Source organism: Prionailurus bengalensis, chromosome B1, assembly GCF_016509475.1.
Source record: "Prionailurus bengalensis isolate Pbe53 chromosome B1, Fcat_Pben_1.1_paternal_pri, whole genome shotgun sequence".
In the NCBI taxonomy this organism is placed as follows: Eukaryota; Metazoa; Chordata; class Mammalia; order Carnivora; family Felidae; genus Prionailurus; species Prionailurus bengalensis.
Window position 1 is genome coordinate 118,653,861 of NC_057344.1, and position 13,271 is coordinate 118,667,131.

General features: G+C 40.9%; 1 protein-coding gene across 3 annotated transcripts in view; it reads left to right on the forward strand.

Moving 5' to 3' along the window:
• Nucleotides 1-239: 239 nt before the first annotated feature.
• The window catches only part of CXXC4 (CXXC finger protein 4), a 29,779-nt gene continuing 16,747 nt past the window's right edge, over nucleotides 240-13,271 (forward strand). For 2 of the 3 annotated variants that reach the window (XR_006295774.1, XM_043571306.1), the window contains exons 1-3: nucleotides 240-534; nucleotides 657-732; nucleotides 3,226-4,556. Coding sequence is in view for 2 of the 3 variants with exons in the window: in XM_043571306.1 (XP_043427241.1) it covers nucleotides 3,483-4,556 (1,074 nt within the window). In the remaining variant the exon portion in view is untranslated. The remainder of the gene's footprint in view (nucleotides 535-656; nucleotides 733-3,225; nucleotides 4,557-13,271) is intronic. The other variant, XM_043571320.1, reaches the window with a different exon arrangement.

Here is a 13,271-nt window from a genome sequence, read left to right on the forward strand (position 1 = left end):
GGCAGGCGAGCAGGGAAACGTGGCTCCTCCGCCGAGGAGAGGATTTGTGAAGGGGAGCGCCGGCCCGCGTGCGCCTCTTGTTCCCCGTGTAATTTGCAGCCAATCATCAGTAGGTGTCCACGTCCCTGCGTCCTCCTCACCTCGGCGCCAATCACCCCCCCGCCCCCGCCCCCGCCCCCAGCCTCCACACCTCCTCCCTCGCCTTTCTCTCGCGCTCCCCTCCCCCAGCAACCACACACACGCACACACACAAACAGAGAGGGAAGGGGGGAGGGTGAGAGAGAGGGGAGAGAGAGAGAGGGGAGAGAGAGAGGCTCCCCGGCTCCCTCCCTCCCTCGCACACAGCGACTGGAGACGGACGGAGAGCAACGCGCTGGGAGAGGAGAGACCACCGAGAACAGCCCCGCGCTCTCACACATACACTCACACTCGGCTCTTTCCTCTCCCCCCACCTCCTCCTCCTTCCACCCCCACCACTAACACCATCTCCTCCTCCTTCTCTCTGCAACAAGAAAAAAAAAAAGCCATTTACAGGTATTTTTTTTTGATCCGCATATTTATTTATCCCCCCCCCCCCCCAACAGTTTGTTTACAAGTATTAAAGTTGTAATTGGGAGCTGCCAAGACACATCTGGATTTGTGTTTCTTTGTGTTAGGGGGTGATGTGCAACTAATTAAAGGCAGACTAGCAGCGTCTGCAAATTCTAAGGCTCCCCAAATAAAAAGAGACTGGTAAGTGATTGTTCTTTCTCTTTCTCTGGCTTTTTTTCTCTTAAATGTTTGCTGTCCGTTGGGATTGTAAAAGTAGATTATTAATGCTGGAGTCCAGCAATAAAAGGCGTCGCTGTATTAATTTATTAATTAATCTGCACCCGCCCCTCCTCCTGAATGTTAAATATGACCTTTGATCTCTATGTCTCTGGTAGACCAGACATACAATATTAGGCATGGACAGTCACATTGTTTAAAGGCAAAACAGGATCATGAAGTACGGTTGTCTAATTTAGCTTTGGAATAGGACTATAGTTATTTGTGTGTGTTTTATTTTGTTTTTTAAAGAAAATCCAAACAATAGCTGTGGCTTAGGTACCTTTTTCATGCTCCAGAGATGCATTGATTAAACAATAATGACCTGGATACTGGGCACAATCATTTTCTACAGTTTCTGGTGGCATTAAACCTTGAGGGAGGGAGGGGGAGGTGATGGCAATAGGAAAAGCAAGGAAAGCTTGTGTTTGGAAACAGCCCTCTAATACTCTGGAAAAGGGACATTAAATTATTTCTTTATTTGGAACAAGGTCAAAAGACTAAAATACTGAATTTTTTCCCTCCACTCAATGTGATAGCTAATGCATGGTTGGCATAACTAGTTTTTACTGAGTAGCAGTTATTATGGTCTTGCAGTTACAATGTGATTCGCAGAAACTGAAGCTATATGCATCATCTTGCTGTGTCTTCCCCTACCCCCTTCCAAGCATCAAGAATATTTAGCCAGGAGCATTTGGGGGGCACCCTTTGTATTGCCATCAGACCTCTGAAGGGAGCAGTTTTCCCTAATGCGAAACCACAGAGGTGGTTCCTGAGTGATTAGGGGCTTTTGCTGTGATTGAAAGATGCCTGCTAGCTTCTAATCCAGCCTGGGGTGAGGTTCCTTATCTTGATTTACTTTGCCTAATAGGGATTTGTTTACGTAAACCCCTCTTTTTAGGGCACCTCATCAGCAGGTCTTGAAGTTTTTGCACTTGGAGTTTGGGCATAAATGGTTCATTAATCTAATTATAACCATAATTACTATAATTGATATCCATTTTGAACTGAATATTTGAGACTACTGGGCCCCCATTTAGAATGCCCTGAACTCCACATTCCAGGCCAATATGTGGGCTTCAGAAGATGTCACCAAAAGATATTCTGCTCCCCCCCCCCAAAATCTGGAAACAAAGAAACTGGGTTTTTTAGGTTAATATACACTTTATGTCTTTGCATTACTTCTTAAAGGGCTGAGATGTACCTCTTCCTCTGTGATAAACAACTAAAATATCTCTTCCTAAAGCATAATAATGGCCTATAAGCAAAGAGATGAATGCAAATACCCAGTTAACATTAAACTTTCCTTTTAAAAAGAGCAAAAGAAAAAAATCTTTTTAAAGGTTATTTCTTCAGGTAAACACCACCTTAAGAGATCTCCCTTCCTCCCCCCCCCCCATCTTTTACTCAATGTAAAAAGCAGTGAGTATGAGAGATTCTTAAAAAAAAAAAAAAAAAAAAAAAAGTCCCATGCTTTCCTCTTGTCTTGGGAAGAGACAGGAGTCTCCATTTGGAATTATTGGGAATATTCTTACAGAGGCTGCAGGCACTTGGTTTAAAACCTGTGACATTGTTTGTATTATTTTTAAAAATTTGTATCTAGTCCATCTTTCTTTTCTTTCTTTCGTTCTTTCTTTCTTTTAAACAAGTAGAACACCACCCTCTTACCCCCACCAAGCCCCACCACCAAATGGCTTGTACAATTGAGACCTGTCCTTGGTCCATTGAATTAAGACCCTAACAGAGCCAGCTGTGCTGGGATTCAAACTAATGACCGCAGACACAGAAGGACACTGTGGCAGCTGGTAGTTCTTTTTTCCCTGCCTCTTTAGTTCGGATTGTATGTGGGCAGTCTCTCAGCTCTCAGTTGTATTGTGTTTGCTTACAGTTTATACTCGGATGTATTGTAGACTTTCTCAGTACTTCATTTGCTAATTTCCTGTTCATTTTCCTCATAGGGCCATTGCTGTTTTCTACTTTACAGCATTTGCATGCCCAGGCAGCACTTGTTCACACATTTCATAATGTTTAAATGCCCTCTGCTTATAGGTAGTATCGCCCTCCCACCCCTGATTTGCATGTCTTTAGCACTCCAATTGCCCTTTTCCCTCGGCATTTGTCACCCCCGTCTTTCCTCTTTCCCTGGGTATCCTGGCTATTAATACATTTTCTCTGGAGGGTTATGAGAATAGGGGGGAGGAGCTGCGGTGTGCTGTGGGGTGGGAGGGAGTGGGTTGGGAGCGTGTGTGGGGGGGTGGGCGGGAATCGGGGGGTCACGTCTTGATGATTGTCATGCAAACGACCTGACGAAGAATGCGGGAGCTCTCAGTGTCTGCGGTGGGGTGGTGAGGGAGGCTGTTTATTTATTTTTAATCTTTTTCCTCGTGCAGCTCGTTGGAATGACTTTCTTTATTTTAGTTGTAACAGTTGGAGGATAATGCTAAGGAAGACGCTGCCTGGGAATTCACCGTCTGTGGAAATGCGCCCCAGAGAGGAATAAAGCAGTCCTCACCTTGCTCTCCCCATCCGGACCCACTTTCCCCTCCCGCCTCGGCCCCCACCCCGACACCACCATCACCCCCTTCCCTCCCCCCCACCTCCCCCCCTTTCCCACCCAGGTGTCGGACCAGGCGGTCCCCACTTCCACCCTGCACCCCTTCTTCCCCCCCTGCACCATGAACACCAATGTCTGCGTGGAGCCCGGGCCGAGCCCGGAGGCCCCGGGCTTGCCCAAGGAAAGCCACCTGCCCGAGGGGGCCCTGAACAGCCTTGTGGATTACAACTCGGAGATGGAGCGCTACCGCTCCTTTGCCACCTCCTTCTACAAGACCAACGGGGGCGCCTTCCCGCAGGCGGCCAAGATCGCGCGCATCACCACCCCCATCTTCCCCAGCAGCGCCGCCGCCGCCGCGGCCGCCGCGCGCATCGGCATGTCCCCCTGGAACTGCGACAACGCGGCCACCGCCGCCGCCGCCACCGCCATGCTCTGGGGCAGCGGCGGGGGCGGGGGCGGCGGCGGGGGCGGCGGCGGCGGCGGGGGCGGCGGGGGCGGTGGCGGGGGCGGCGGGGGCGGCAGGAAATCCTCCTCCGCCGCCGCCTCCTCCTCCGCCTCCTCCTCGGCAATCCTCCCCGCCGGCGGTGGCGGCGGCGGCGGCGGCGGCGGTGGCGGCGGCGGCGGCGGCGGCAGCAGGACCAGCATGCACCACCGAAACGACTCCCAGAGGCTGGGGAAAGCTGGCTGCCCGCCAGAGCCGTCGTTGCAAATGGCAAATACTAATTTCCTCTCCACCTTATCCCCTGAACACTGCAGACCTTTGGCGGGGGAATGCATGAACAAGCTCAAATGCGGCGCTGCTGAAGCAGAGATAATGAATCTCCCCGAGCGCGTGGGGACTTTTTCCGCTATCCCGGCTTTAGGGGGCATCTCATTACCTCCAGGGGTCATCGTCATGACAGCCCTTCACTCCCCCGCAGCAGCCTCAGCAGCCGTCACAGACAGTGCGTTTCAAATTGCCAATCTGGCAGACTGCCCGCAGAATCATTCCTCCTCCTCCTCGTCCTCCTCAGGGGGAGCTAGCGGAGCCAACCCGGCCAAGAAGAAGAGGAAAAGGTGTGGGGTCTGCGTGCCCTGCAAGAGGCTCATCAACTGTGGCGTCTGCAGCAGTTGCAGGAACCGCAAAACGGGACACCAGATCTGCAAATTTAGAAAATGTGAAGAGCTAAAGAAAAAACCTGGCACTTCACTAGAGGTCAGAGGAGATGATTTCTTGTTTCCCAGTCTCCCCCCTTCCCTCCTCACTCCCCTCTCTTCTCCCCTTCAGGGCTTCTTGTCTGGCTTGAAGATGCAGTACCCCTTTCCTGAAGCTTCCTTCAGGTTGTAAGATACAGTCGCAGGTGGTTGCGAGGGCACGGCCTCTCCACCACCCTCCCCAGCTGCACTTCGCGTGGAACTGGCCTCCAGATGGGGGGGGGGGGTGCGCCCCTCCTTTTTATCTGTGGTGGTAAACTAATGTAATTGGTTTAAAAAAATCAGAAGTTTCACATTCAGTATGGTCAAAAATGCCCCCCTCCCTCTTAGTATTAGTTTTAAAAGCACCTCTGCCCAAAGGATTGGACACTTCGCGTTTTATATACTTTTATAGGCTAAGGGAGACTTCTTAGTGGCCCAGTTATAACAGTGAGGGCACAGTTTGTGGCACAAAAGCCTATAGTTCCATTAAAACACAATCGGAGTGATCATTGAAGCTGAAATACATGCTTTCAAAAGGGTGTTCTACCCCCTTCTAGAATAGTTTTTTTTTTTCTCTCTACCGTGATAAAAAACGTTTCTATTTTCCATTTTCTGCATATCTGGTGTTTTTTTTTGAGAAAGCAGAAATAATATGGAAAGCTGAACACCACCTGCAATTTTTAAGAAGGATGTGTCTAAGAATAAAGGGACGAAATTAGTTCAGTTCGGGCAGGTGATGGTAATTCTATTTAAGAATTGTTTCAGGTAGTTTCAGAAACAAATGATTCCAAAAAAATTTGGTTACCAAAGTATATTTCCTTTGGGCTCTGCATCTGACAAAGTAACCATTTTTGTGGTCACAAAATTGTTCTATACACCAAGCACAGTTTCGACTGATACCCAAGATGGTCAATAATAGTTTCTTTTTCCTATATGACCTTACAACAGGCATGTACTGATTACCACTAAAGTAATTGTTAAATTAGGCTTTTAATTATGTTAAATACAAGGAGTGATGTGTCTGGTGGAAATTTCATATGGTAACTTGATCAAAACAAAAAGGGAAAAAATGTACAATCATAGGTAAATGGTTTTAGTGGAATGTTTAACAAAGAAATATGGAAAAGTAATCGTATTTAGTCCCTTGATAAAATTTGCAGAGTAGATGGCAGGATGTTCATATATCCTTGAGAATGTAGATAGTGGATTTAGCATTTGGGAATGTTCTATGGGTCAGGTTATACAGTGAGACTGGCTCTCACAAGTTGTTATCAGAGGGCACTTGCACATTCTTTTTAAAAATTGCGAGCACTGTTTCAAGGAGTTTTCTCCATGAAGGAGAACCTCTTTAAAAGGTTAAAAGAGGAAAGTTAAAGAATTCTGTTGCAGGTTTGAACACAAATAAGATACAGATTTTTTTTTAAGTTTTATTAATATACAAAGCAAATGGCACTTTGGGATTCCAAAAAAAACCACAGTGATGTATTGCTATCATTATTGATTGTGATCAGGTCCATCAAAACATTGCACTTACTCCTCCTTAATAAGAGAATCCATCTCTTTGTCAAGAGTTTGACTTTACTTCAGAGTGGTTTACTACATTTCCTTTGGCAACGCTGCTTAAACAAAGATAATAGCAATTATCAAAATGCAGGTCTATCTATTTTCTTAGGTGGCAAAAACTAGTTTTTAGTTTTTGAATTGTGTGTTTCTGGATTAATTTATTGCAAATTACCTCTAGGTCTCTAAGGCCTATGGGAATTAAAATTCAGTTCATGGTAAAATTTCCTGTTAATGCCCAGTTGATAAGGACTAGATGGCTTTATTTTTCCTCTTTAACTATATAGTATGTAGCATAATAGATTTCCTGTTGCAAGTAGGCTACACCTTCAGCTAGACCCATGGCCCAGCCTGCATCCCGATTTAGAGTATGCAGTGGGTAGGACCACTGAATAATTCTGATTTACTTAGTAAATAACCGCTCTGAAGGAGCTTAATGTGGCTATCAATAGGTTTTCTGCACAAGTTTCTATGCTGATTTATCAGTCTAGACAAATTTCATAAATGTCCATTTTTTTCTCATTTGGGTAGTTTTCCCACAGACTTGTTGTGATGTTTAAATTCCTTAGACAGTTTGATCACAGATGATCCCATAGTACTACCTTTTCTTTTAAATCCACGTGCACAAAAGTTCTGTTGATCTTCAGAAAATGGGGTGTGGGTGAGAAGGGAAACAAATTTCAGTCTTCATAGAGCTCTCTGAAGATGTTTTCCTAACTACATACTCCTTCCTACAAGAAGGTCATGGTTCAAGGCTAAGATTGTTAGTGGAATGCTATTTGGCAGAAAGAAAAAGTTTGGGGGAGGGGTTTTGTTTTGTTTTTTAATTGGCTAAGACTCTATCTAGCTTATTTTAAAAAGGCAATGGCAGCCTTAAGCACATGTGTAACCACACAGTTATGGTTGTAGGAAACCAGCTGGATGCATGTCAGAGTGACAGGGTTTACATGACTGAACCAAAGCTGGAGCAGTGTTTGCTGGTGGGTGAAAAGTCCCCTGCTGACCTGCTTCCCTCTCTAATTTGGTTCCTGTAAGTTATCATCATCTGTGGAGATGTTTTAGAGATTGGATAGACTCCCTGGCTGAGGATAATGATTTGGGGTTTCATTATGGGTATTACCTGTGGACTTCAGGTTTAAGTTCAGTAGCTAATATTGGTTGGCTTTAAGTTATGGACACCAATTAATAATTGCATCATAATCATTAGTTTTATTCTTACTTATCATTTCAAACCTCATGAGTCCTTCTTTCCATTGACTTATTCTCCTCCCAAAGACTGGAGGCTTAATCAGATTTTCAGGGTGAGTAAACTGAAATTAAGACAGATTCACATGGATGTTTTGGGATTCTTGCCCACATTTTTTAAAGCCTCCTCTCTGGCATTCCTTTTAGAACAACCTAACTTATTTTCACATTTTCCTGCTTCATCTCATGTTAAGAGCATCTTAATGCCTTGGAAATATGTTTATAAAATCACCCTCTTGATAATATTCCATAAGATAACAATGCACATAAAACAAATTTAGTTTTTCTGTGATACTGTGTATTTGCATAGAACACTGTTCATTTAGTCAATTACTGTATTAAAAACTTGTCACTAATTATTCAAAGCAGTTATTACAAATACTATGTGCCCTTTTTGCAACAAAACTTACCTTAAAAACTTGCATCCTAAGTGATCAATATTAAATTGAGAGGTTTTAATAAACATGTGATTATGCATTATGATAATAAGTTACATAATAGCACTTTGTCTCATGGAAAGGTAATCAATCCTTCAGTTTTCAGATTCACAGTAGTTACATTTCTGATATGAAGATCTAACTTTTTAAAATATCTCAGCCTCATATGACTCAAGGGATAGAATCATCCCTTGGGCAACCCCAGCCTCTTAGTCCCTGAACATTGTTCAGGTGACATGATTGATCTCTGTGGGACAGCATTAGAGACCACACAGATCTGGTTTCTCTCCCATTAGCTGATTTATGGAATTACATTAGTAAGCAGCACCTCAGGAGATTTCCCTGCCCCCACCCTTGGCTCTCAGCTCTAAGTTACACACTGGCATCACAAGCTGGAGAAGGGACTTGAAAAGGGTACCTTAGAGGGAAGAGACTGAGAAACTAGAAACTCAAGAAAAAGAACAATTTCAATCAATTTCCTCTCTTTTCTCTCATTAAAAAATTTATCTGCTGAATATACAGGCCAACAGTTTTGGTTGTGCTTCTCAGGAGTTTGGTGGAAAACATCCAAATATTGCCCCAAACTTGATAACTTGATTTTTTTGAGGAGTGTTTTAGGGGAGGAGGGACGCGTTTCTTTATATATGCTATTAAGTTCTGAGAGCCCCAGCCACCCAAATGACAATTGTAGAATTCTGGACAAAGCATTGTCTGCAAGGGAGATGGTTCCTGTTTCCCAAAGAAGTTCATTTGTAGACCATGTATAAAATAGGGTGTCCTTCACACTCAGCATCTGTCTAGTTAAATAATTGACCATGTTAATAAGTTTTTGAAGTTTGGTGACTTTTACATAAAAAATTTATAGGTAAATACGGATGTTTCCTATCTTAAAGTGAAACATCCACCAGTTTGTCATTTTATATCATAATTTAAAAATGAGTTCTCAATTTTTAGTTTCAAAAATCAAAAACATGCCAGTTTATAAAAGCGTAAATTTTTGTTTTACTCTCAAAATGCGAATATATAACTATCAAGGGAAAGAGGAAAGTTTTCAATCAACTTAAACAAAATGATAGGATATTAACAGGTGGGTAATATAGAAATAATGTACGAAAACGATCCTGAATTTCATAAGTGATAAGAAAAAAGTTCAGAAAAGTTTAACTTTGACTAAAGTCAACTAGATTTGTGGTCAAGGCATCGTACTGTCATACAAGCCCTGTGCGATTTTCCTTCTATCACTAGATTTAGTGCAAGGTGGTCCAAAGTTGTTTTTAAAAGGACCATACATTTTCAATAATTCCTAAATGCAAATAATACCCCCACCCATCCAAATATCATGAAACTTCTAAGCAATCTTTGGCATGGCAATTAGGAATAGTAAAATAAAAATAATTAAAATTCATATTTAAGGTATCCTGTAGGAATGTTTGGGTGAAATCCGACTGTCCTCAAACAAAATACAAACCAATAAGCAACCAGAAAGCCAATCAGAACAAATCCGTAAAAACGACAACAAATTTTAGGCTAACCAGATAAAAATATTGGACATTTTAAATAAGAATGAAGAGTGTATCTATTGATTAGGAAAATAAACAAAAGTTACTTGATTCCTAAACTTTTTGATGAGCTGATTACAGAAACAGTGCTGTATATTTTGGTTAGCCTTAGTCAGCTGTTTTCCTGGGTGAATAGTTAGGAGTTTTGTATAGTCAGACTTACAGAATGATATTAACAGAGTAAATTAAAAAAAAAATCGTCTGTCCACTAAAAATGGAAAGGAGTGCAAACAGGTGGGCATTTCATCCATATTTGCTCTAGTTTGCCAGGTTGGAGACTGATGATCTATATGGGAGTGACCCTGGAAACCCTGTAGGATATCCCTTCTGGATTCACAAGTAATATAAACTACTTGCGTAGGTCGAAATGTGTTTTTAAAAACTCTTTTGAAATAGTTGGTACTTAGAACTGTTCAAACTGTTCAGACTCAGTTGGTTAGATTGTCTGAATGCATAGTTCGTTTTTACCCGAAAACAATTCACCTTTTAATCTTGCTTTGAGAAAGCATAACAAAATGTCCTACTGTCCAATAAATTTCACAAGAGTGTAAATGCTTCCATTTTTACATGTTTTCTTATATTATGCAAAACATTAAACTAATACATTCATTATGTAAAAATATCTAATCAAATTAGTAGCTTAAATTCAAGAGTTAGTGAATGGCCCAAGTATATATCTACATTGGATAAAGGACTCACATCTCTTTTAGTTTTCCTTTATTTTTAGATTAGTCATTAAAAGGCAAAAATGCACCCAAAATAATGGTAAACTCTTCCATTTTTATGTGGGATTTTCAGTCACTGATTAGAATGTAGATGATCTTGGTTGGGAACGTGGAACACTTGAGAAAATACCATCTTTTACAAACATTTGTTTTCAAGAATACTTTTTATTGTAATCAGTGTAAATTTTGAAGATTTTGCACATGTGTAATTTTATTCCTTCACTTGCTTTGTGGTGCTTCTGTTCATTCTTGACATAGTTTTTCATCTGGCATTATGCTCTTGTCCTTATGAGTTTCAAAATATTTGGGGGAGCGGCACAAGGGTGGTCTATCTTTCAGTCGTATCTCGTTCCATCACATACAAACACCTGTCCTAAAATTGAATTATTCTGCACGTTAATCGACAAGCCTCCCTCCATTCAGCATCATATGTTTTCTGTTGTTTATTGAGTTATGTTGCACCATACTTCAGATGCGACAGCCATTTAATAATGTTGAAGACTTAGCTCTGCAGGGGCTAAAAGGATCCCAGCAGGCTTGTTAACTTCTACTCTAAAACATTATGAGAATTTTTTTTTTCCTCTGTGAAACTTCGGAGCTTTCCCTTAATTTGTTTTAACAGCCTAAGAATCTGAAGCCAGGTATGAGAGCGAGCCTGTTAAATTTGTCCTGTTTTTCCTTTTCTTAATATTTAATGCATTTATTTCACATTACATTACTGACTCTAAAGCAAATGGCAAAGCAAAAATTACTTTTTTAAGGAAGTAATATTCAAGATGTATTTCTTTGATATAAAACCAAATACAGATTATATTAGGAAAGTATACTACTAGTTTCTTGGCTTTTCATTTCTTTTATAATTAAAAATTATATTCGGGCCATGTGGCCACATTTAGATGATGTGTTATGGGAAGAGCCCATAGTATTGGGTACCTTACAGTTGAAATGTCAGGTACATCAGCATAACTTATCTGAACTTTATTTCCTCATCTATAGAATGGGGATAATAATACCCACTAGCTTACAACTTTTTGATATTATATGTAGGTCTGTATACTCTGCATACTGAAAGATGCTATGCAATTTCTCATTCCTATTTTAAAGTCGTCAATGAAAAGTAGAGAATAAGACAGTTATGTTTACAGATAATTCAGTACACAGGCAGGCTGCTTATAGTTTTCAGAAATTAAAGCCCAGATAAACTCTGTTGTAGCTTGTGTTTTCTGGATTTTTGCTTTAATCATCCAGTTCTCCAAATAAGTGGCTTGATTTCACTTGGAAAGAGATAAACCTGATAAACAAGTTTTCCTTGTTCTTGTATTGTCAAATGCCCAGGAAAACTGCACAACTCACCCAGTCAAGTCAGTCAATGTGATGAGCCAAATTAAACACATTAGTGTGCTTCCTCCTTCCTCACCAAAGGCACACCATTGCCATTAATTTCTCTAACTTTTAATGGGGGCGGAGGGTGGGGGAGAGTGTATGTGTGTTTCCCTTTAACTCAATACCTTCGTTTGGTTACTCTTTATTTGACAGACATGGGGAGTTATTCTAAATGTGAATTAGTTTAAGAAAATCATTGTGAAAAGAAATGGTTAAATGCTTGTGAATTCTAGTTGGAGAACATATTTAATAAATATTGGAAAGGTTTACTTTTGTTTTGAAAGATAAGTGTGGGGGGGGAGCGTAAAACAGGTAGATATACATTCTGAGATAAAAAGTAAAGTAACTATGAAGAACTTTCCTTTTTCTTAATAAGGAGAGAATATTTGTGAGGTAAAGAAAGTTAGTGAGCGATAATAGAGAAGGCTGATGGTTTTCTGGGAGAAAATAGTGATAAACCCTAAGACAGGTGAGATACTAACCCAGAAAGCGCTAAAAACCAAGTAGAAAGGAATATTCAAGTCAGGATGCAATGCAGTATCTAGAAGGAACTTTGTCAAGGCAGGATATGGATGTCTGCTTTGCTTCAGCAGTTACAGAAGTTTTGCAAAGAATGGAAACTATAAAATGAGGGAATATAATATTTTTATGACTTCACTCAATACATTTGGTTTGGGAGTCAGAGCTAAAGCTCAAGTTCAGTGGAGTGGCAGCTGAATCAGAGACAAGGAAAACAGATTGTGTTATAGCTGATGTTATTATTTTTACTTATGTCTTTGAAACATTTGGTAGAATAATTCCAAAGTGTAGCTAAAAGAGAATGCTTCCAAGATGGGTGGAAAATGGTGTCCCATTTGGATCTCCTCTGCATCTAAATTCATACTTTAGAGGACATTCTTGAGAACGTGAAGAAGTGTCAAATTGGTGAAAACTCTGCTGAAAATGCAGTTTCCTGGTCAGAAATTAAACACACACGCACACACACACACACACACACACACATACACACACACACACACACCTGGATGACTGATAGAATCAAAAGGATAATGATCTAAGAGGATGAGAGGGGAAAAGGGTATATGTTTATACATCACCAAGACTTATGGCATTTCTGTATATTTCAGCAATTCTGGCAGATTCCAGAGAAGGTGTATTTTCTTCAAAACCTTACGGAGTGAAAAAAAGCGGAATACATTTTAAAAGAAAGATAGACTATGTACATTTAATACATTTAATTGTGCAGAAAGGATGATTGCGAGTGTTGGTGAATTGGTGGTAGAAAAATAACTGTGCTGGTGAAAGATTTGTCTATGGGAAATGTTCTTGTGTGTAGGTAAGATGAGACCAGTGATGGTTTTGGTGGAGTCAAAAAAAAGGGAAAGAGCTAAAATTCTCAGTTGTATATAGATGGATGAAAATTGAAAAGATGTGGAATCTTCTAGTAAGCATTAAATATTTCGTGTGCTCTAATTTTCATCCATGAAAAACAAAGTAGAGAACACTGGCCTTTTCTGTGCCCAAAGAAATATAGATCTTTTGTGTAAGTCTGCTGTAGAGAATTAAATTCTTTATGAAGTGGAGTGGTTTTTGGATTTTCCTCATGTGATTCTCTTCACATGAATATGTTATTTGTGTGGCGTAGAGCTGTGTTTTTCAAACTGCAGGTGACAGAACATTAGTGGTCCATGTGTTGGCTTACCACAAGGATTTTTAGAAAGTAGAACAGAACAGAGTGGAACATAAAATATATGAGTGCAGCACATATAGTAAGAGTACATATTGTTAAACTTCTGTTTCAGTTTGTATGTATACATAAATGTAT